This window comes from Rhinolophus sinicus, linkage group LG12 (genome assembly GCF_036562045.2).
Source record: "Rhinolophus sinicus isolate RSC01 linkage group LG12, ASM3656204v1, whole genome shotgun sequence".
Classification (NCBI taxonomy): Eukaryota; Metazoa; Chordata; class Mammalia; order Chiroptera; family Rhinolophidae; genus Rhinolophus; species Rhinolophus sinicus.
This window is the reverse complement of record NC_133761.1, coordinates 44,589,122-44,612,587: the sequence shown is the minus strand read 5'-3', so window position 1 is coordinate 44,612,587 and position 23,466 is coordinate 44,589,122. Positions and strand designations below refer to the sequence as shown.

Below are 23,466 nucleotides of genomic sequence, written 5' to 3'. Positions count from 1 at the left end.
AGGTGTTGCTCTTGGACCCTTCCACTGTAATCCTCATTTTGTTTTCTCAGACACATTAGAGAGAGATGAAGTTTCCATCCAGGCATAGAGTCACAAGGATGGAAGGTGTATGAGGTTGATTCTAGAAAGACTTCTGTTCTCTGAGACATGTTGTCTGACTCCCCAGGAGGAATCCCTGTGACACAGCGGGGCCGGCTTTCGTGGTCATAGCCCCGACCGCCACACGGTGGCACTCAGCCCCCATGCTGGTGGCCCTGGCGGCTCCCACTCCGGTGTCTTTATCACAAACGCACAGATGAATTTTGCTGTCATATAAAAGGAGAGTTGTTTGCAGACTTTAAAACAACAGTCCCTGTGAAAATTCTAAATAACCGGCTGTAGTTTTCAAAACAGGGCTGCTTTATTTAAATATCCTACATATTGAACGTGTTGCTGTGACTTTCCTTTCTAGGCTGCCCTCTGGGTGGCTTGTTCCCGTGTCCCCTGAGTAAGCTTGAAAAACAAGGCAGGATCGGCAGAAAAAGAGAGTCCCTCTCCCTCCAGCTCCTGGGCTGTAATTTTTGAGATCTCTGGGGAAGATGAAGAATTTCAGGGATTTATTCCCGTATCAGTGGAAAATGTAGAAGCACAGGTATTTTGATTATTTGTCACTTAGATGAGTGAAAACCTGGGGGTACAATATGGTGGATCATTGTCACCCTCAATTTGGGACCCAACTCTGCCCATATAGAAGCGCACTATTCCGGCCCAGACTAGATTCTAGCCCCTTGTTCATCTTTATTTCCTTCTTGTAGTTTCCACTTCTGCCATTGCTCTGGGCTCAATCTAGTTTAAATCATTTTATCTATGCTATAACCCTGAGCCAAACTAGTTTGCCAGAGATTTACCAGAGAGCAGGCTAATCAAGACCAGATGTGTGCGTGTCGCTGTGTCATGTATAGTTTCGCTGTGTCGTGTGCAGAGTGTCACTGTGATGTGTGCAGAGTGTCGCTTTGTCATGTGCAGAGTGTACTTACTACAAATGGAAATGGAGTATTTCCATTCCCATTGCTATTTCCTGGGAAGAAACATCTCTCGGAGCTTAGCACCTTCACATTATATTGATTGATGTGGGGGTATCTTTGCTATCCTCTAGCAAAGCAGACTGTAATGATGCAGCTCACAGCCCATGGCTGAAAAACGGCAAATAAACAACAAATAGTCTGAGAAGAGCTACAAGTAAAAGAAGATAGGGAGGCATTCTTCCCAGGTTGGTAGGAAAACTCCTGGGCACTCCGTGATTTTTGTGACCTCGTGGCCTCCCGGTTCTTGCGTGGACAGGCAGGTGCCCTGGACCTCAGGTCCCCAGAGAACTCGCTCTAAGTAAGGGGTAAGTCCCTGTCGGCTGAGTGATGCTTCCTGTAGCATTCAGGGGCGCCTGCTGGCCAGACAGGAAGCTCTCTACAGGTGACGACACAGGTTTTCTCGTGACGGCAAACTGGTCATACAGCTCAGACGAGGACCTTACTTAATGATGTCAGGACTTGTCTGGAATATGCAGCTCTTATCAAAGAGGTTCATGAAGAGGGAACTTAATGTGCTGTTTGAGCCTGTCTTCATAAAATCAAAAGAATTAGGTGTAAGTTGAGGGCAAAACACCTTCCTCCATTCCTGCTAATAGAGAAAACTAGATTTCATGTTATTTGTGGGAAAAGCATAGGAGTCATGCTGCTATTCAATATGAGAATAAGCAAAGTCAGGTCCTATTTCAGCAGAAGGATATAAAAAGGTTATGTGTGGATGTTCAGTGTCTAATGTCTTGGGGGAACCATGGTATTTTACGTCCCTGGTCTGATTTAATTCTCACCACGAGCCCTGTGGGGGAGTAGCTTCGCTATCTTATAGATAAGGACGTGAGGTAGTGGAACAACAAGCTTTAGTAAGTAGTAGAGTGAATAGTCAAGCCTAGTTCTGTTGAAATCTAGGTTTCATCCCAAAGATTTTGAAAAGAAAACCAACCCCTAAGTTTTTACATAGGATTTTTTAATGGCTTGTATAAGAAAATAATGTTATTTATGACTATTATTTAGCAATCAGAAACGTGCTAAATAACATGCAGAAATTAAGCTGGAGTGTCATGGACACTTCCGTTTGCATCGTGTTTCCCAGCAGGAGGCACCAGCAGGGGGCGGGTTGCTCTGACACAGACAAGTAGCCCCGCGTTACAGCTCACAAGAGTCAACTGTAGTTTGTTTCAGTGGCTATAGAGGGCGCTGTACACGTTCTAGATCTTTTTCACAGGAGCACACGTTTTCATCCCACACCTGCCTGTTTGTAGTCAACACCTCCAACGAAGTAAAATGAATCTTTTGGTTTTTGTGACATTCTGGCATTTGCTGAGTTTTAGGTTTCTCTGAATTTGTATTAACAAGGCACTTTCAATCCTATTGTATTTCACTCTGAAATGACACTTACAGTGGTCAGTATTGTCTCTACAAAGCAGAAACGTTAAAATGAACGTCTTTGTAAAACCTGTTTTCTTGCTCTGTTACTGAAGGTTTTATACCACGAATATGGACAGTATAGACAAGAAGCAAAAGTACTGTTTACGGAATAATCACCCATGTAACAGAAGGAGAGAGTTTTTAACCCACCTGATTTGTTTCTTAAGCCCTGACTTTAACATATGATTTTTCCTAAATGGTCATTTGCAAGGGGATCTTTACTGAATGTATCATCAAATAGTCATAAATTACATCCTAAACAAATGTAGAGATATCCGTGTGTGTGTGTGTGTGTGTGTGTGTGTGTGTGTGTGTGTGTGAATCAATAGTGGAAATATTTTAAACACTGTTCCTATGGACTATTTGTATATTTATGAATATATCAGTAAGGAGTTAGGATAAAGAAAGATCCAAAAACTTGCCAGAGACACAATGAAATGTGAGATTAGAAACCAGAAGGTGATTGCATTAATGTAGTATCTGCTTTCTTGAGGTGGTTTGGGCTGCAAGTAACATAAGACCCAAATTCAAAGTGGGTTAAATAACAACAAGGTGTGTTATTTCAGAAAATAGGAAGTCGAAAGGTATGGTCAGTGCACTGTTGGTTGGTCATCAAGAGACCAGTTTCTTTGCATCTCTCCCCTCTGCTGTCCTCAGGGCTCCGTCTATCCACAGGCTTGTCCCTCACGATGACAGTGTGGCCGCTGCAGCTCCCCATGTTCCTTACTCACAGAAGAGCTAAAAGCCCGGGAAAGATGGCCTCTTACTTTAATTACCTTTTAAGAAATAGAAAAACTTGCCCTTCTCCGTATCTGACTGACCTTTGTTCCCCGGTGGCCTCTTAGAATAGTGTTTACTCCCCTTCCAAAGCCAGGCACCGGCCAGGGTGAATGCAGGTACCTGTGGGTGGTAAGTGACCAGGATTTACCGCTGGTGCTAGGGAGGGACCTGTCCCTCCTCCTGAGCACACGCTCTTAGGTGATGGAATGAACTGGAGTTATGTCAGCAGGAGTTCTGTTAGAAAGGAATGTAGGGTGGACAGCCACCATTGTCTCCTCAACGTTACTGGCACCTGCTAGAAAGGCAGATGGGAAGTGCGTCCTCATTCTTTGCTTTCTGGGCCAAAGGAAGGATGCCAGGCTTGGACATGCTTAAGGAGTTCTGTTCACTTAAGTTCTGTCAATCTAGAGGCGATTAAAGACAATACAACCATTTCGATGGAGGGCACAACTGACTTAATAATGTCCTCTCTTTCAGTTACCGGAGGCATTTCTTTTGCCTAATGTGACATTTCTTTGCTTAGGGGTGGGGTGGGCGTGCCGGGAGGTAGCAGAGATATTAGACGACCACTCATTTCTGATGGGTGTCTTGGGAATTATCCAGCCCACTATTTATTGTCTTCATAAAATATGAGGCTGGAAACTGTTGCCACCACCACCCCACCATTAAACATACAGAGTAGTAGGGTGGTGCCTCCCTACCCCGTGGCACACGCAGCCGGAACAGCCTGCATAACGTGTGTGTGTGCAAGAGGACCGCCCTTCTGCTGGAAGGGAGCTTGTACACATGATTTTCAACTCCTGAGTGCTTGGGGATCCCGAGTGCTCTGGTGCGTGTGTATAAGAAACAGGTGACTTCCGGACCTCCGGGTAACCGAGCTTCTGTTTTGCCCATCCTCAGAGGGATGCAGAGCAGCTCCGCCAGCACGTCCACCTCGGACAGTCCAGACCCTTCTTCTGGGGACCATGCAGTCAGTGCGCTTCAGCAGCAGCTGTTACTGATGGTGGCTCGGAGGACCCAGCCGGAGACCCCACGGGTACGTTCCAGTATCGCTGTGTGAGCGTTCCAGAAGCAGCGACCTTGACAGCTGTTTGCAGGATGGATTAGTTAACAGCGTTATCAGGGCTTGCCCTGAATTCTGACTTCACTGGGTTGTGGATATGTGATTGCATGGTCGTCTGTCTACTGAACGAACGTGAAAAGGAACCATTTAAGTAACAGACACCCTTCTGTGGATACCAGCAGGAGGGCCGCTGTCTCAATTGCTCTTCCAAACACATTAGCAATTCATTGACATTGATCTTTGGGTGCTGGGATGCACACATCCCGTAAGAGCTCACTTGGTTAGGATGCTAAGCTTTTTGGTTTTTCATGGTTTAGAAAATATCTGGGTTTCTATTGATTTATTATGGCCTATCTAGTAAGCACTCAGAGATTCTTAAAGATAAATGTTTGACTTGGGAGACTTTGTTCTCGGAGGAAACGACATTATCGAGGGGCTTACAATACGAAGCACTCCATTATTTCACTGGGAGGGAGGTTACTAACCTCCCTTCACTTGTTCAGTACACCTTTGGTGAGAGTCGTGGGAGGCAGAGCAAAGGTGACATGGGGGTAAAACAGCAGCCATGAGCTCAGAGCTACGGATTAAGTCCTGGGCCCTTGGGAGACAGAGTGTGGAGAGGATTCCTGAGAAAAGACAGAGCACAGGCCACGCCGCCAAGAAAGGTGGATTTCAGTTGGTACAGTCTGGGGGAGAGGGTTATCATGGGATACTGTCAGGTTAGGTGAAGTTTCTTTTTTGTTGTGTTTACCTTTCTCCTGACAGTGTTTTGATTTCTTCTAGAGAATCTCATGAGAAAATAATACAGTTTTATTGTGATTGCTTAACCAAATTTTTCCAAAAGGTGCTTGATAGTATAGTGGGTTGAAATTTATATGCTATTAGTCAGATGTGTGAAAAAAATGTTGTGCTGTCTTCTGAGGGCATGCTGCTCTGGGGTCCTCATTCCTGCTGACCAGGTGGGAGTGGGGCTGGTAGGAGGGGCCTCGAAAAGCCAGGGAAACATAACTCAGCCTTTTCAGGTTTGAAGGAGTTTTGGTGGGAGCCAGCTTTCCATTAATTCAAAGAATCAGTCTTCAGGGCTATTTCTTCCCTTCCTTGTATTCGCTCTCACCTCTCTCTCCTCCTGCCCAGAATCTCTGGGTGTAGGAAGCTTTCCTAGATCCAGAGGCACGTGGAGGTGGGAGTGTTGCTCACAGGCCTGGCACCAGCCTGCTCACCAGGCGAGCTGTGTGGTGCCTGCGGAGACGTGGCTGCCCCTGTCCAGTTAGAGTGGGGTGGTGGGGTCCATGACCCAGCCATTAGTCCCCAGCTCTGAGGGCCCTGTGTTCTCTGCCTCCCTGCCCCCACCAGTGTCTTGGAGGCTCACTCGTCTTTCCTGTACCTCCACGCGCTCCCGTGTGCCCCGACCCCAACATGTGCCCTCCACGCCCTGTGCTCAGCCCCCACCTCAGCTGCCACTACGTTCCCCCCACAAGTCATAGTGCATGGGGGGGGCCCTGAAGAATGTGGGTTTTCTCTGAGAAATTTGCATTTTCCCTGACTCAGGAAAAATGAGTGTGCACTGCAGGAAGTAGCCTGGGGGTGGGGGGGTGGGTCCCAGTAGGGCTGGTCCACTGCTTTTCATATTAGGTTGACAAAGCACAATGTGGGGAGTCGAAGCACTCAATCTGGGGCCCCAAGAAGCGGCACCCTACTGTTAGAATTAACTGAACACACTGGGTCATCACCACGCCCCCTGGCCGGCTGTTTAGAGAACTGTCTGCCTCAAACCCTCAAACCTCGGTTGGTGAAGGGGGCAGAAATCTCTCTTAAGACTTAGTAACCTCAAGATAACTTCCATGGAGGTTTGCAGCCCTTATTGATAAGACATGGAGGGTCCAAACACCTCAAACCAAAATTTTGTTTTAAATTGGTACCAGGTTGGTGTTGCCTCCAAGTGTCTCGCAGGAACTAGGGTACATTTTAACGTGGAAGAACAGAGCTTTGATATTGTTCTCAAAGACTCCACACTAATAAAGACCCAAGGAAAATAAGATTAAGTGAAAAGTTATAAAATATACTAGAAAGCACGACAATATGAATAAAAGCATGCAAAATCAACAGAAAACACAAACAGACACTCAATGAATTTAGAAGTTGTAATGATCAGATTCAGAATATGGATCCAGTAGGTCTAATGTATAAAGAAACTATGAAAGAGATTGAAAAGATAAGAAGCAAAAGGCCATATAATGAATGACCAGGCAGATCTGAAAAAGCACCAAATACTAGAAGTGAAAAATACAATAATGAAAATAAAACGTTCAAGTATTTAACAGGAAATTTGACACATAAGAGTAGAGAATTAGTAAACTGGAAATGAGAGCTGAAGAAATTATTTAGATGTAGTGCAGAGAGACTAAGAGGAAAATAGGAAAGGAGGTGAAGAAGCATGGAGGTCAGCGTAAGAAGGGCCATCGTACTCCTCATCAGAAATCCAGAAGATGGAGGAAAGAATGGGGTAACAAAAACTAATCGAGAATTTAAAGGCTGCGATAACACACAGACATAGATAATGGTATACCAGTAACCTGGTGAGGACAGGATGTGCATCTTAATAAATGGCACTTCAACAATCGTTTTGCTTATGGGAAAGAAAGTGGACCCCTATCCCCATCTCGTGTACAAAAATTCCTGGTCCCCTCTCCAGAGACAAAACTACAACCTTAAAAAAGATGATAAAATCACATGTTCTTAAAACGAGGGGTCAACAGGGATTGGATAAACAAGGCACAAAAATTGCAAAAATTTTACCCGTTCTAGAAAAAGATGGATAATTTCATTTTGTTTAAATTAAGAATATCTATATATTAATAACACCATAAAGAAAATGAAAAAACAAGCCATAAACTGGGAAAATATCTATAATTTATATCACTAATGAAGGTTTTGATTCTATTATGTGCACACATATGAGTATATGTATTACACACAGATGCACACATACCCATCCATATATATGCACGTGCACATACATACACACCATACACACGCGCACATGCATACACACATGTGCACATACATGCACACACAGATACACATGCACACACATATGCATGCATACACAGATACACCTGCACACACATGCACACACACGTATACACATGCACAAACATACACACATGCACATACATACACACATACACAGGTGCACAAACACACACGAACACACAGATACACATGCACATAATACACACGTACGCATGCATACACATACACATGCACAACATACACGCACACACAGATACACATGCACATACATAGATACACATGTGCACATACATACACGCACACAGATACACATGCACGTGCATACATGCACACACACATACACATACGCGTGTGCACATGCATACACATACATACACACATGCACATATAGACACACACATACACATATAGAAACTAATGAAAGACAGAGATCCAATAGAGAAAATGGCAGATGATTTCGTGAAGAAAAACTGAAAATGGACAAAGATGCTCAGCTTCATTAATATTGAGGGAAGTGCAAAATAGAATAGAAATGAACCATCACCTTATACTTACCAGACTAGCAAAAATTAAAATGACCAGACACTGTCAAATTGTGGTGTGTGGAGCGGGCAGCATTTATAAGCTGTTGGTGGTAGTGGAAGCTGGTAGAGTCACTTTAGAGAACTTACTTTTTTCTAAAGTGTTTTCAAGTAAATTGAACATTTCCATGATTCCATTGCCACAGTTATTCCATTTGTGGCAGATGAGTGTATTTCCTGGAAAAGTCAAACAGTTTGTTTCCTGGTATGGTCAGACATTTGTATTCCTAGCAATTCCATTCCTAGGTGTATATTCTAAAGAAATTCTTGCACATATGTACCAGGAGACATGTTCAAGAATGTTTATAACAGCGTGGTAGCAAAAAAATGGAAAGAAAAATCCCCTACATATTCCAGGGTAAAATGGATAAGTACATTATGGCGTATCCCTGTGTGGAATATTATACAACTGTGAGAATGGATGTTCCAGCTACAGAACAGCATGTTCTCAGTCTCAGGAATGTAATGTGGAATGGAGGGAAAAAAGCAAACAGCAAGTTGCAGAGGATACATCTGATAGGAGTTTATATCTATGAAGTTCAAAACCATAAAACTCAACAATACAGAAGTTTTGGATATATGCATTGTAAAACAGGAGAAAAGAAGGGGAATGATGAACACAAAATTCAGGACAGCTGTGAGCTCTGACGGAGGAGGGGAGAGGAGGAGAGTCAGGAGTGGCCCACAGGGGACCTTCATGCTAACGGTCATGCTCTTTTCCTCATACTGAGTGATGGCCACACAGGTCTTCATTGAATAGTTGTTCTTTACACCTCACATACATTTAAAAGATATGTGTTGGCATCTACTCAACTTTTAATAAAACTGTATTTTTTAAACTTTTTGGGGCTTCCCCCCCCCACTTCTTCCACCTCCCTTCCCCCCCACTCTGGTTCAAGCCATTGTTTCTCAGTCTAGTGTGAGACACAGCTCCCTGGCCGATGCTGGTATTATGAGCCTTGCGCTCCCCCTGACTGAGGTAGTAGGTTGACAGTAGTTGGTCACGGTAGCCCATGGCAGCACACAGTAGCCCACAGCAGGCAGGTCACGCTCACCTCCAGCCCAGCTCCAGGGAGAGCTGTTGTTCACAATCTTAGCTGTAGAGGGCGCAGCTCACTGGCCCATGTGGGAATTGAACTGGTGACCTTTGCGTTAGGAGCCCGGGGCTCCAAACACCTGAGCCACCTGGAGGGATGCATGGTACCTGGTGTCATTCGGTGTAGGGAAAAATACCCTGAGGGACTTCCGGGTCCTCGACTCTCTCTGACTGGTGCTGCAGGGTGAACATGGTGCGCACCTGACCTTACCGGAAGTTCAAGTGCGCCCTCTAGACTGTGTTTAAGAGCACAAGAAGGTAAAACTGCACATTTTTGGAAGATGGCTATGACAGAGGTCAATATTAAATACATAAGATTTAAAGTGTAATCTTTAGTCTCCTGAGAAATTTAGCAATATGGAACATTTTATTCCTCGTTGACAATAAATAAATGAGTAACTATTAATTGATACTTCGTTGCCAGTGTAGTCTCTGGAAATGCCACAACAGGCTGTTTTAACTACTTCTGTTTCAAATATTGTGTCAGGTGTCAGAAAAGGTAGGTGTGATTTCTTCCCTCTTCTGTTCTGTCCTCAGTGTTCCCCCACCTGCAGGTCCCTTCCAGGTCAGTGTCCCCTCTGCATTGTAGACATGGAGTCCAGCTCTCTTTTAGGATGGGTAGTGCTGGGCCTGGCCTGCATTCAGGGGTTTTGAGTATGTGTGACCGTTATGATGTCTAAGAGATGTTTTCTTACTGGCATTAGGACACCACGGACAGAGTCCACCATGTTCTTTTTATTTTCCTATTCCCAACGTCATGCCATGCTTATAAGTCACTCATTAAATATTTGTTAGATAAATCATGAAACCTTTTGTTTCAAAATTGAATTCTTCTCCACTGGATTAGAGCCAATCATAGATGAATTTGGGGTTAAAACATTTTAAACCCACCTATTTCTATTTTATTGGCTTAGATTTTTTCTATAAATATTTCAGTTTTTCTTACATCGGTCTCCACCAATGGCCTACATATTGGCAATGAAAATCTTTTTACTCTTATTAAATTTTAATATTTATCTCAACATTACATTAAATAACATACTTCACAAATTGTCATTTAAGATAGTTTGTTGAATTCTGATCTTTCGTAAGCATTATTTTCATGGCAGTTTATAGGCCTTAATTAACTGTTTTGACATGATGAGTAGAATAATCTTAATGGTACATTGTCATGGAAATGAAGTCTGTTGGTAAGAAAGACCCTTGTTGATCATTATCCTTCAAGTACCGTTTTTATGAAATACGTTCGCTTACATCGCATGCTGTTTGGACTTTCAAATTATGAGGTATATCTATGGCAATAACACGTCAGTATGAAACTCTCTCCCTTGTTTCTTTTGGTGTCTAACAGCATCTGAGTCAGGATCTAGAAGACTCTTCATGCTCTTCAACGCAAGGGAAATTGAACCGAGAGCAGTTTTACAAGTTTATCATTTTCCCCGGCAAGTGGATTAAAGTCTGGTATGACCGGCTCACCTTGCTGGCGTTGCTTGATCGGTAAGCACCCCCTAGGAGACCCGGGGCTGGGGGAGGGTCAGCGTGCTCGTGCACACTTGTCCAAGGAAGCCCGCCGCACTGAGGCTCACGGGAACATTTTCACGTTGTGCACCTCTGTGTGCGAAGTCCAGGTCAAAGCAGTAGGATGCCGATAGCTGTAGAAATGGTAGTTCAGCAGTTGAGACGGAGCACCGAGAGCTGGGTAGGTGATTTAGGTGTAAGGTTAGCTTTGGGGACAACATTGTGCATTGGTGTCCTGACAGCTGGCCATGTTTTTGTAGCAGAACTTGAGGCTCCACGTGTAGCCCAGGGCGTGGCCTGACTGGGTGCGGAGGGAGAGGAGAGGAGAGAAGAGGAAGTGAGTGATACCTGCCTCTTCCCTTTGACAACTCCAACTGACCATCTTTCCTGTACACCCTTTCCCTCGTTCTCACCGCTTACCATGTTCCTCAAGATAAAATGGTGTGGGTTGGAGATGTGGTGTCTGGGTGGGGAGGGGTGAGAGGAGGGTCAGGTTGGTTAAGGCATGATGGAGAGGGGGCCAGGTAGGGGATGCCCCACTTCCATCACCCGTCCTCCAGGTAGAAAGGACGGGATTATGATCTTCAAGGGCGGTACAGTTCTGACTGGAGTGTAGGTTTGAAAATCCAAGCTACTGTTCCGAACGCTAAAATCAGCCAACGCAGAGTGTCAGAGTTAAGTGCCAGCCAGCGGGGGGGCAGTGGGCAGGCTGGTGGCCTGCCTTGCTGTAGTTGGTCCCCCAGTGACTACTTATTATAGTAATGTCTTAAATGGTGTGATCACATATTCAAAAACTGTAGTCATGCAAAATTACAACAGTAAATTTCAGGACCCACAAGTCAAGGAATGGAGTTATAATGTCTTTTCTAACAACACTATGTTACCCAAGGGGCACACACTTAAGATGAATGTTTCATATTTAACTAAAATAATTCAACAGAATACATTCTATTAGGTGAGGCAGTTTTTTGAAATATATATATTTTTATGTTAAAAAGGAATTATTGAAATTGGACCGGACAGTGTTGATGGGTGCGGGGGGTAGGGTGGTGTGTGTGTGTGTGTGTGTGTGTGTGCGTGTGTGTTTGGGGGAGGGGCAGTCTGGCAACTCTGTACTTTCTCGTCAATTTTGCTGTAAATCTAAAACTGCTCTAAAAAATAAAGTCTATTAATTTAAAAAGTAATGTTCAGGAGTGCCTACGTGCCAGGAATGAAGTAGCCGGTTGTCCCTTTCTAAAAATGATCGTAACTTAATCGGAGAGACCAATATGTACATGAGCAAAAGATGGTGAGGTAAAAAGTATTCTCAGCATCCCTGAGACTGACCCATGTGTACTCCTGACCTTGTGGTCCACACCATCCTCCCGACTCCATGCCAGCCCCTCCCGTAACTCCGCCGTGCATCTTGTCCTCCCATAGCTGCCTTCCACCTCCTAAAGTTTGTACACTCTCAGCCTCTGCTCATCCTCCATATCCCCTCAAGCCCCTCACATGTTCCCAAACCATAGCTAGCACTTTGACCCGCCCACTCCCGCCCATCTCGCAGCCCTGCCTGGCCTCCAGGCCTCCCACCCTACTTAGGCTCCATGGCCCAGCCTTCAGCCCCTTTGTGTCAGCATCCTAAACTCCCTCACTTGTCCCTCTGCACACGCAATGACAACGAACCACCGCTGGATGAGCCCACCTCCGCCCCACACCTCTTATGCGGAGTGCCCCGGGAGAAAACCAGCCCATGAGACTGGTCACGACACACCTCATTCAGGTCCTCTGCATTGTCAGCTCTTCAGCTGGAGAGCTCCAGGCTCCTGAAACTTGGTGGCACATTCTGGCTACAGAGAGTAGGTGTGGGAACGATTTCCTGCTTCAGCCAGGTATGACGCACCCTCCCCCGTTTGAAGGAGACAGTGGAGCTCTGTCTGAAATGCATTGCACTCTTGTGGATGGAAGAGTTAAATGCCTTCTCCCCGTAAACCCCATTTAATTGCCAAGCAGACCCGATGAGATTATATTTCCTTCGTTTCAATAACAGAAATCTGGGGTTAAAATACAGATTTTGTTTATAAAACGCAGGAAGAAGGAATGAAAGAAACTTCAAAGTCTTGTTCACAACTATAACGGCTTGCCCAGGGGAACCATCTGCCGTCATTGTCAGTCTTTTTAGAGGCACACAGGAGTCTCTGTTTAAAAATAGACACTTACTTTTACTTCTTGCATTTTTATCTGTTTACTTTGCGCAGAACTGAAGACGTCAAGGAAAATGTGCTGGCGGTGTCAGTCGTCGTCCTGGTGTCCCTGCTCGGATTTCTGACCCTGAACCGGGGCTTCTGCACGGATATGTGGGTGCTGCTCTTCTGCCTGGTCATGGCCAGCTGCCAGTACTCCCTGCTCAAGGCAAGGCCGCCTCTCATTCTTACCATCACTGTGTAGCCTTGAAATCATGAGATGATGACACACACACTTCTGGTTTTGTTCTAGAGCGTCCAGCCTGACCCCGCCTCGCCAATACACGTAAGTTTCCAGTAAGACCGGTCACTTGTCTTCTTGTGGTGAAGAGAGGGGAATGGCCAAAATCTATTCAAAAGGCAATATATATATATATATATATATATATACACACACACACACACACACACACACACACACACACACAGAGGGTGCCAAAAAATATATAAACATTTTAAGAAAGGAAGACTGTATTAAAATTGTAATACTCAATATATACTGATAACAAAAGATGAACACAAGTCACGTGTGACTTCTGCAATTACAAGAGGTGCTCAGAGTGGTTACCATCAGCGTCCAGACACTTCTGAATATGGTGAACTGCTGCTTGAGCAACATTGACCAATGTGTCCACTTGTAGACATTTTTTTGGCATCCCCTGGCACCCCCGGTGTGTGTGTGTGTCTGTGTGTGTGTGTGTGTGTGTGTGTGTAGAGAGAGAGAGAGAGATACTACCAATAGAAATATTAGCACATGGCGGCCAAGTTCAGGCTGGATCTGAGAGCGTGGCATGGAGGACAGTGGGGGGATATTCAGGGTGGGGTCAAAGAGTGTGTGGAGGGGCTTTTCTGTCCCACTGGACTCGTGTCGGGAAAGACTGCAGCCTAGTGGGGACGAGTGCAGACTCTGCAGTCAGACTGCGTTTGTTTCCTGGGTCCTCTGCTTGAGTGATGGACCCTGACCGAGATGTATACCCTCGTGCCTCAGTTTCCTTGTGTATAAGGAAACAAAAAACGCCTATGGGGATTAATTAATTAAGTACATGTAGTGTACTTGAAACAGTACCTGGCATGTGGAAATTATTTAAGAAACGGTAGCTCTCTTTATTGCTGTTACCAGTTATGTGAGCATACGTCATCATTCTGACAGAAAGCTGACCTCTTCCTATCCACATTTTCAAGTGTATTGTTGCCTTTTATCCCCAGAGCTTTGGACTTGTTTGTAACTCTAGGCTCACTGGGCTCACCAGTATGGCCTGCTGGTGCTCTGACATGCGACGGGCTCTGAAGCATGCCCAGTTCCCACTGACCCAGCTGTACCTCCCGCTGCGGGTGCTGTGGGACAGGGCCCGGCACTGTGCCCACCGATACCCGGCCACATGCCTCTGCACTGAGACTTCCCAGCTCTTTGAGAAACCTTCTTTCCTTTGTTATGGTGAGCTTCTGCGGGCTCCCGAAAAATCCTTCCAGTGAAAGAAAGCTTGGTCTTCCCTCTATTGTGCTTTTCAAAAATTCATATCCAGGATTTAGGACTGCTTTTAAATCTCTGGTAGCTCATGTTTAGTTCATGGTAATTAAGACAAGCTCATAATTGGGCGATCACATGGCACACATTGCTATCTTGTTAAATTCCTCTGTTCCCCATAATTGGTTTACGTATAATACATCTTCTTTTATCCCAGACTCTGAGTGTCAAGATAAGTAGAAGCAGCATAATTAGGGTATTAAGATGTATTGTTGTGATTATAGGCAGAAATCTGGGTTAGGCGGTGGGAGTAGAGATGCACGGCTCTGAAAGGTGTTGTTCGAGCCCATCCTAGATGCCACACCACCATCCTCCTGCTTCAGGGAGCAAACCCTCCTTTCTAGAGTCACTGTTTCTTGGCTGACAGCAGGGAGAAGTCTTACAGGCTATGAAACATTCCTTTCCTTTGTGTACTCTCAGGAGTAATGCAGAAAATGCCAGTAAAGGTGGATGGTGAGTACAGCTGCACAATCCCTGTGGGTTTGGGTGTCCATTAGCAGGACTCCTGTGTCATCACTCTACATTGGGGATACATATTGTCTATATTGATCTAGTTCCTGGGGGACTCCATCAAGCTGCTATTCCTTTATCTGAGCAAGCATGTCACAGAGATAGTAAGAAATGACTGCTCTTGCTGTCATAGGAGGCCATCGTCAGACATCTAACGGTGTTCATGGCTGTCATTAATCCGCTCACACGGATTTCCGAGTGGAGTAGTCCCAGATTTGAGTGGGCACCTCTCTAACAGTTCTAGTGAGGAAAGAAGATGTGGTAGCTAGAAAATGTTTCCTCTTGCACTCTGACGGAGCCGTGCAGCACTCAGAAGGCTGCTTTACCATCTCCAGTTTGCAGATGACACAGCCTCAGAAAGGAGGGTGGAGAGAGAACCAAGTCTGGGCAGACAAGTGATTCTCAAGCCAGCCGTTCTCTCCAGCCTGGCTCAGTGTCATTTGTCAGGGGCTGTCAGGTGAATTACAGCGCTTCTCAGGACAACATTACTTTGTACATTTGAGGGGGTGGGCATTGTTATAATCAAATCAGTCAGTTCTTGCTCTTAACAGTGATTGGCTGACTTTTTTTCTTTGTTTCCAAGAGCACAGAGGTGGCAAATTGTGAGCATGTTGTTAAAACTAAAAGATTGCAAAATGAAACGATAAAATTTTTGCTTAACATTCTGTATATTTCAGATGTAGATGTAGAATTAATAATGACAGACTAATGATGTGGTACAATTGACCCTGGGCCTGAAAGAAATGCATCTGGTTGTAAAAGAAAACAGGTCTAGAGAGCTTGAAAAACTGAGGGTGGGTGGATTCTGGAAGGAACCTGAGGATCACAGATGGGCAATCGAGTAACGGGCCCTGAGGATATGACCTGGCTTTCACAGATCCATACCAGGTCTTGCCAAAATAACCACTAATGAAAACCCACCACGCAAAATGCGGGAGGATATCTGAGTGGCGGCAAAAGACTGGGATGCCCTGCGCAGAGCCGGAGTCATGGCCAGTGGGCAGCACCTCAGAAGCTGCATTTTCACCCCCCAGGTGGTGATGGTGGGGGCAATCTCTGATCATGTGATAAACTGGGAACATGCAGGTCATGGGATGTGAATCCAGCTGTGTACAAACTCTCGGGTGTTGGGCAGGTTCCTCCTCTGGATCTCAGCTCTTTCATCATAAAAGAGGAAATAAGAAAACAGGCTTGTAAGGAGGTTAAACACGATGATGCACAGGAAGTTCTCAGCACAGTCTGTCACCCGGGAAGCTCCTGACAAATGCTGGCAACTCATATGTGAGTAAAATATGGATGATAGTAGCCACCTCAGTGGGACTTAGTAAATGCCCAGCCCAGGGTCCGGAGTATACTGAGTCCTCTGCAGATGTTTCCATCCCTTGCTCCTGCACTCTGCATACTTGTTTCCTCGCTCACAGTACAAACTCCAAAGAGCGAGGGCTTGAAATTATTACGTGTTCTAGTCAATGAACTGTGGCTGCTACACAATGAAGACACTTGGTACCACTTCCGGTTATGTAGCCACCACTGAGAATGATTTTTGTAAATAAGCTTTTAATTTGTTTGATTTTTATTTTAGATTTTTCTTTAGATTTTATTTTAGATTTATTTTAGGTTTTAGAGTTACAGAGTAATTGGGACGACAGTGCAGGGAGTTCTCACATATCCCATGCCCAGTTCTGCTATTAACCCCGTGACTCACGTCAGTGTGCTCCATTTGTCACAACCAGTGAGCCAATATTGATACATTATCATTAACTAAAGTCCATATTTTACTCACATTTCCTTAGTGCGTCCTTTTTCTGTTTGAGGATCCCACCCAGGACAACACATCACCTTTAGTCGTTGTGTCTCTTTGGGCTCGTCTAGGCTGTGCCAGTTTCTCAGACTTTTCTTGTTTGTGATGACCTGGACAGTTTATAGGAGTGTTGCTCAGGGGTTGTGTGAACTGCCCCTCTGTTGGGACTTATCCAGTGTTTATCTCGTGATTACACTGGGGTTTTGGATTTGGGGGAGGAAGACGCCAGGGTAGAGAAGCCGTTTTCATCACATTACATTGAGGTAGATACTACAACTCTCACTGTTGATGTTGACCTTGATCACCTGGTTAAGGACATATTTATCAGAAGAATGATTTTGAATGACATAAAACAATTTCTCAGTCCACAGTACTAGAAATAAGGTGGTCAACTTAATTTTAATGGATCTCAAAAGTTAAACAATATGTATTTAGTTGTGTATTTTACTTTGCTCAAAAAGTGCTCTCTGCAGCATGGACCATCCCATGCTTCAAATGTCTTCATTTTCATATACTAGGTTTCTCCCATTAAATAGGGGCAGAACTTAGGTCACTCCCTGCCCACGTCTTTCAGTGCCAGGGAGAGGATTGCTAGGGCCATGGGAATCAGCAGAGTGGACCCCTGGACATCACTGAGGGGACTGTCACATCCCTGTCACTGCCCCGAGGTCAGACACCTGCATGTGCCCATTTGTCAAGGTTCGCAGACCTGAAAGTCAGGAAGCGGGACTGAAAACAAATTGCGCTGTGGAGTTAAATGATAAATTAAGCTTAGAGAAACTCCTGTGCCTATGTCTTTTCAATTTCTCAAGGAGCTTACCAAATTCCTACCATATTGACTCTGAAGTGGTATCTTACTAGTCAAGAGTTAGGAATCATTCAACCCTTTTGTTGCTGCTTACCGCCTATGCTGCGTTGTCTGACGTGTTTTGGATCCCCTTGTGTACACCCAGTGTGAGGCGCAGAAGGTGACTGCCTAGGGTTTCATGGGTTCAGCTGTCCACAGGGCAGAGGGTGCTCACCCCAGCTTTCTTCCTTGTGCTCCACATAGAAGGACAACTAAGGTGTGCGGTTAAAAATGTTCAGGATGACTAAATAGGTGAGCTGCTGAAGCTAAAGTAAAAGAGAACTTAGCAGCAGCCACCAAGAAGTGATGCTTAAGGACACTACCCTATACCATCGTAAGACACTATAATAACAGCAAACCTGCTAGTGATGAGCCTTCAATGGTCCAGTGTCAGAGGGGGCTGGACAGAGCTTCGGGGTATTTGTCTGCACCCTCTAGAGTCCTTTTCAGAAAAGTCGACACCCCAGAGCTATTACTCCCTCTGTCTTTGCTTTGCGTGAGTATCTCTCGCATCGTGTGTGTAAAGAATGGTGGTTGTGAACGAGGTCTAGTTAAGTCAGATCGAGTCCTCGGGCCTGGAAGGATCCAGTGCTAAATGCAGTCACCTCCCTGGAGGTTTCTGGGAGCCAGCAGCCAGGTCCAAGTCCTTGCTCTGCCTCACTGTTCTCTGTCTGTGGGCAAATTTCTTAGTCCTCGTGCCTCAGTTTACCCCTGGGGAAATGAGAATAATGATATGTAGTTCTTAGAGTAGACCAAGGATTAAGCATGTGAGTCCACTTAAAGTAGGCAGAACGCAGGAGAGCCTGGGTAAACGGGAACTGCTGTTTCCCCTCAGACCTCTGAATGTGGCTGGTCGGGCACATGTGCCAGCTGGGCAGGTGTGAGGCAGCTCTTTGAGGGCCCGTGCACCGAGGGAGCAGGGAACGCCCATTTGCACAAAGCTTGGAGTTGGCTCGTGCGGCCACCTGACGTGGCCCAGCTGTGGACAGGCCCGGTTCAGTTGCCTCCGAGGCCCAGTTGCCTAAGATTCTCTCAGACACCCATCTTCCTTATGATCAAAACCTTTGTTTGGTTGATTTTTTTCTTAACAAGTTTGAAGCATTTGACCATTCTACTCTTGATAAAAGGATAATGAGAATGGCTTAGCCACATGCCCCACCACTCTCCGTGGGGAGTTCTGGAAGTTTCCATAGATTCTCTCACCTTCTCCTCTCTCTGCACTGAGAGTGTGGGCCATGAAATTGCCTGTGACTGTGGGGCTGAGGGGAATCCAGATGCACACATAGACCAGCTTGTGAAACAGCCTCCAAGGTGCCCCACAGGTGGGTTCAGTGGTGCTTCCCTGTGTATTTAGGGCTAAAAAAACAGATGGGAAATAGTTGGGTAAGTTTTTAAAGGTTGTGATCAGACTTCACCTGGAGGAGCAAGTGGAATTTTTCTATTAAAAAAAAAAATCAGTCCTGGGGGGTTTTGATGATTTATTCATATGTGAAAGAAGGAACTGGAAAGCAGGAAAATTTTATTAGGTGTTTTTATGAACCAAGGCAAATAAAGGTGACTTATATGCCACAAAAAATGGTTTGGGGTCCCAAAATTTTAATGGGAAGTGGGGTGAAGCAAGAACCTGAGGGTGAGGGCAGGCTCTAAGGGAGCCTCAGGTTTTGTCTCATAAATTACAAATGCTTAGAAAGCATTCCCACACCCAGTAAATAAATCCAAGATGATATCTCAAAATTGTTCAAGGCCTAAGACTTTCAGTTCCTAGAAAATCTATTTTTAACCTTTAAAAAAAAGGAAGAATCAGGACAAGGGAGAGGTAACTATTAAATTATATTTACTAAATGCTGTCAGTTTGAGGAAATGTCTCATATGCTTGTGTATTTGTATACTGAATAGTTCTCTGTACCAACCAATTTATTTTGCTATTGGCTTGATAAGAAATGCATTAAGCTTTAACTTGGGCTTCAGTTTCATTTTTTTTTTTTTTTAATGCAGAGAAAGTATTCCCATACCCATTAATCTATGACCTAGTTGGATTCAAAAGGAAATTTCATAAGAGTACAAATACTCCTTCAAGACTGAGCCTGGACTCAGGGCCAAATATCGCCAGCCCCCACGGACAGTCTGTGTTCCTTCCCTATTAAAAGATGGTCTCAGAATAGGACCATTTCTATTATAGAAGCAGTGGCAATTTAAATTGCATTTCTAAATGTAACACGTTCAAGGCAGTGACTAAAAATTCACATCTGAAACCAACCATATCACTTTCATCTTTCTATACTCAAAATACTTCATGGATTGCAAAGAATATTCTCTCCCTAACTCACTTTCGTTGTTATTTTGAACTTTATGAATTATGCATTGATTTGGAAGATGTAAATTCTTCATTGGCTTTGCCCTGGAAAGTTGATGTTATATCTTTTTCTTAATCTTTCTATCCATTCACGGAGGAGAATAAAAAATGTTTCTACTTCTCCTCATAACAATATTTTGAGGGCTAAAATGAGATCTGTTAAGTTTTTGGTCCTCCTAAGAGGAAAGTGTACATAAATAGTAAGATTTTTTTTTTTTAAAATTGTGTCATTCCATTGTGCTACCCTAGGACATTTTATGAAATTTCTGCAGGTAGAACTTTTGACCTGTATTGTCTTGCTTTCTAACACGTAAGAAGATTGAAGCCCACAACCTACAATTCTATTTTTTTTATTAATAGTGGAGCACACATTAGACCACGTAGTGCAAATAATAGTTTACATTAGTTTTGTATGTGAAATGAACAGTTCAAAATGGAAGTTTCGCTGTTGGGGAAGCATTGAATTAGGTCTAGATTGTACCTAAGGATGGTAATTAAATTTTCAGGTAAATCTTGCTGAGTCCGAGGGGCATAGCATTCTATGTGATGTTCTCATTCTTATTTGACAGAATAAACATCATTTTTTATTTTTGCAGTGTTTCCTGTGTATGAACTATGGAAGGGGAGGGGAGAGAATACGTTTTAGGGTATGAATTGTATGATATGGTATAAATGATTGACTATGAGGATTTTGTCATTTAAGCAAAATAAAGGTACCATTCAAAAACTGTGTTTGTTTTCTAGGGACACAACCAAATCATAACATACAGCAGACCAATCTATTTTTGTGTGCTGTGTGGCCTTATTTTGCTTCTTGATGCAGGGGCCAAGGCCAGCTACCCCCCCACTTACAGTGTGTATGGCCTGAAGCTCTTCTCTCCAGGGTCGCTCCAATCAGCTAGGGACCTCTTAATAGGTGAGTTCATGTTGGGGTTGTGGGGAGACTGCAGAGGAGGGAGGGTGTGTCTTCCCTTCATCTTCTGAACCCCTAATTGGAGAGACTTCTTCACTTGATTATTAAATGAAGAAATGAGCATCCGCTCTTGGCTGGCCCACCTATAGAAGACTATCTGGGTGCCAGAGCATCCAATATGGAATTATGCTAAAGGGTTTGACATATGACCAAGAAGTTGCAGCATCGTGATACCTGAAGACTGGCCACTGTGGTGCCTGGTGCGGGGTGCCAGTGGGGCTCCCCGGGGTGGGGGTGGTTTTGCCATCAGGGTGGCAGCCACAGTGCCATCTGCATGGCACGGATGCTCGGGTGACACTTGAGTGGGCATGAGCCTCAGTCCAGATAGAGTCCTGGATGGCCGCCCGCTGGTATCCTTTGCTCACACAGCCTTTCGCTGGTATCCTTTGCTCACCTTCAAGTCTAGGCAGGGTTGGATATAAAACGGTCCATTTACACAAGTGACCTGCATGTTATAATGGTTTAGAGCCCTGAACTGGAGCCAGATGACTGGCTGTCTGAATTCCAGCCCTGCCACTTTACTAGTTGTGTGACCTTGAGCAAAATTCAACTGTAACATAGGGACTAAAATAGTATCCACCTCAGAGGTTGTTATGAGTTTAGTATATTGATACACATAGCACAGTGGCCGGTGCCAGCTATTAGCTGTCATTATTGCCATTGTGCAGAGACTCCCCCCGTATTGGCCCACAGCCCTGAGAACCCTTGTGATGACATCCAGAGGTGTGACACACCCTCGCTTGGATCACGTTGACCAAATGAGTGGCTGCCAAAGAGACCACCCCTGCATCTGTTGCTTGCCAGCTGGAAATCTTACTCAGAGGAGACTGTCAAAGTCGTAGGTCCCACATTAACCTTTCTCTGACTCCCATGACAGCTCCCTGAGTCTCTCTAGTGGGACCGGGAGGGCCCCGAATATGGCGGAAGTTTCCTTTGCGCTCCTTATAGGTGAAAACTGTAGCAGCTGTTCCCCTGACTCTCCTTCCCTGACACCAGCTTCCATTCCTCTTCCGGCTCTATTGGCAGCAAACTGCTCACTCCCCTCCACCCAACCCAGCCATGTCCACCCTTGTCTGCACTTTCAACACCTAACTTCCTGTTCCAGCCGGGGAGGAACAGAGCAGCTTCTTAATACCAAAGGGTTAGGCAGCCAGTTTCAGATACTCTCTGAGCTCAAATAGGAGACAGAAACATGTTGGGAAAAACCAGACTGATCCCATGATTACACTCCCAGGCGGTGCCCTCTTGCTCAAGGGTATTTGCTTCCATCCTGCCGGATACTTTTCACGTTACTTTTTCATATTACTTGAAATATCCGTTGGAGAACACATACACCAACAAAGACTTTCAGCCACTTTGACCTTCTCATAAATGAGCTCACCCATCTTCCTCCTGAGACGAGCTGCAATGAAGAAGTCAGAGTTTGCGTAGGCAGAGATACCCGGTCATGATTGCCCACACTTTGGAGGCCCATCCTTTCCTGTTGTTGTCTTTTTGCAAACAGCCGTGCTGGAGGGCACAGGAGGACCTGGGGATTGGAGGTGGAGAGGCATCAAAGGATTTGGAAGATGCCCAAGAGGCCTTGGCCTGTATCAGAATGCAGTGCACACTCAGGCCTGTGCCTGGTGGCCCCCTTCCCAGGATCTCGAGCGTGGTGTAGTGTGCGTAGCATCCTAACTCCTACAGGTCATGAGGCTTTGGGCCCGACCTGGAGCCTTAACTGCCGTGGCTCCTCCATCTGATCCTCGTCCTTTGTGTTCCTGTTATGTGGGGTCCCCCACCTCCCGATTCTGCTAGTTAATAATGGCTCGTTTCCCCTAACTTTGGTCCCATCTTCTACTCTCTCACAACCGTACTTTTCATAGCACTTAGCCTATTTGAAGCAGTCGGCTTCATTTGTAAAATGTGAGTAACGTCTGTCTCCCTCACTGGCTTATGCGCTGGTAAAGGCAAGGCAGAGTCCCTGCTTTGTCACCACGAGTCCCCAGCACCCAGCACAGTGCCTGATATACACAGGCACTAAAGAAGCATTTGTTGCGTGGATGAACTAAGGAACACAAGTATGCTTTACGTACTAAAGAAATTCATGTACAGGTGAACTTTTGGAATAGTTCCCCTTCATAAATCAGGGAAAGCTTGTCATCGTTTTGGACTCTTCAGCTCAGTCCTTACAGGAAGTGGAGGCTGAGTAAGCACCTTTCGCAGCTGATTTGTGTAAAGAGACGCAAAGAAAGAAGAGCATGACATGTGTCCCATTTAGAGATTGTTCTGTGCATGGATGTCCCCATTCCTATTTGCCTTTAATTTGCTGCTATGAGAAAGCCAATGGTGTTGAATAAACATAGTTGTCGTGGCCTAGCAACCTTACCATGGCGTCCGAATGAGAAATGTTATTAAGGCTCAAACAGTGAGACCTTAATGTACCTGGTAAAGACTTAAGCCCTTACTCTTGGCAGTAGTCCTTGTTCTAGAATAAGCTACTGGCTGTGCACGTTCTCATTTTATTTTTCTTCAAACCAATTCCACTAGCAAGAGGAGCTGGGGCAGGGAGGGAATATGGCAGGCATTCCTTATCTTTTTCACTGGAACTCCTTTTCTCTCATTAAAGAGTCTCAATACATAATTTTGTCTGCTTGTCAACAGTGATGAGTAAGGATAGTGATAAATAATCCAGCAAATTG

General features: G+C 44.9%; 1 protein-coding gene across 5 annotated transcripts in view; it reads left to right on the top strand.

Moving 5' to 3' along the window:
• PCNX2 (pecanex 2) overlaps nt 1–23,466 on the top strand; it is a 242,855-nt gene that overhangs the window by 52,759 nt on the left and 166,630 nt on the right. For all 5 annotated transcript variants that reach the window (XR_012490740.1, XM_019712884.2, XM_074316661.1 and 2 more), the window contains 5 exons: nt 4,164–4,299; nt 10,388–10,533; nt 12,792–12,945; nt 13,030–13,062; nt 20,557–20,728. Coding sequence is in view for 4 of the 5 variants with exons in the window: in XM_019712884.2 (XP_019568443.2) it covers nt 4,164–4,299; nt 10,388–10,533; nt 12,792–12,945; nt 13,030–13,062; nt 20,557–20,728 (641 nt within the window). In the remaining variant the exon portion in view is untranslated. The remainder of the gene's footprint in view (nt 1–4,163; nt 4,300–10,387; nt 10,534–12,791; nt 12,946–13,029; nt 13,063–20,556; nt 20,729–23,466) is intronic.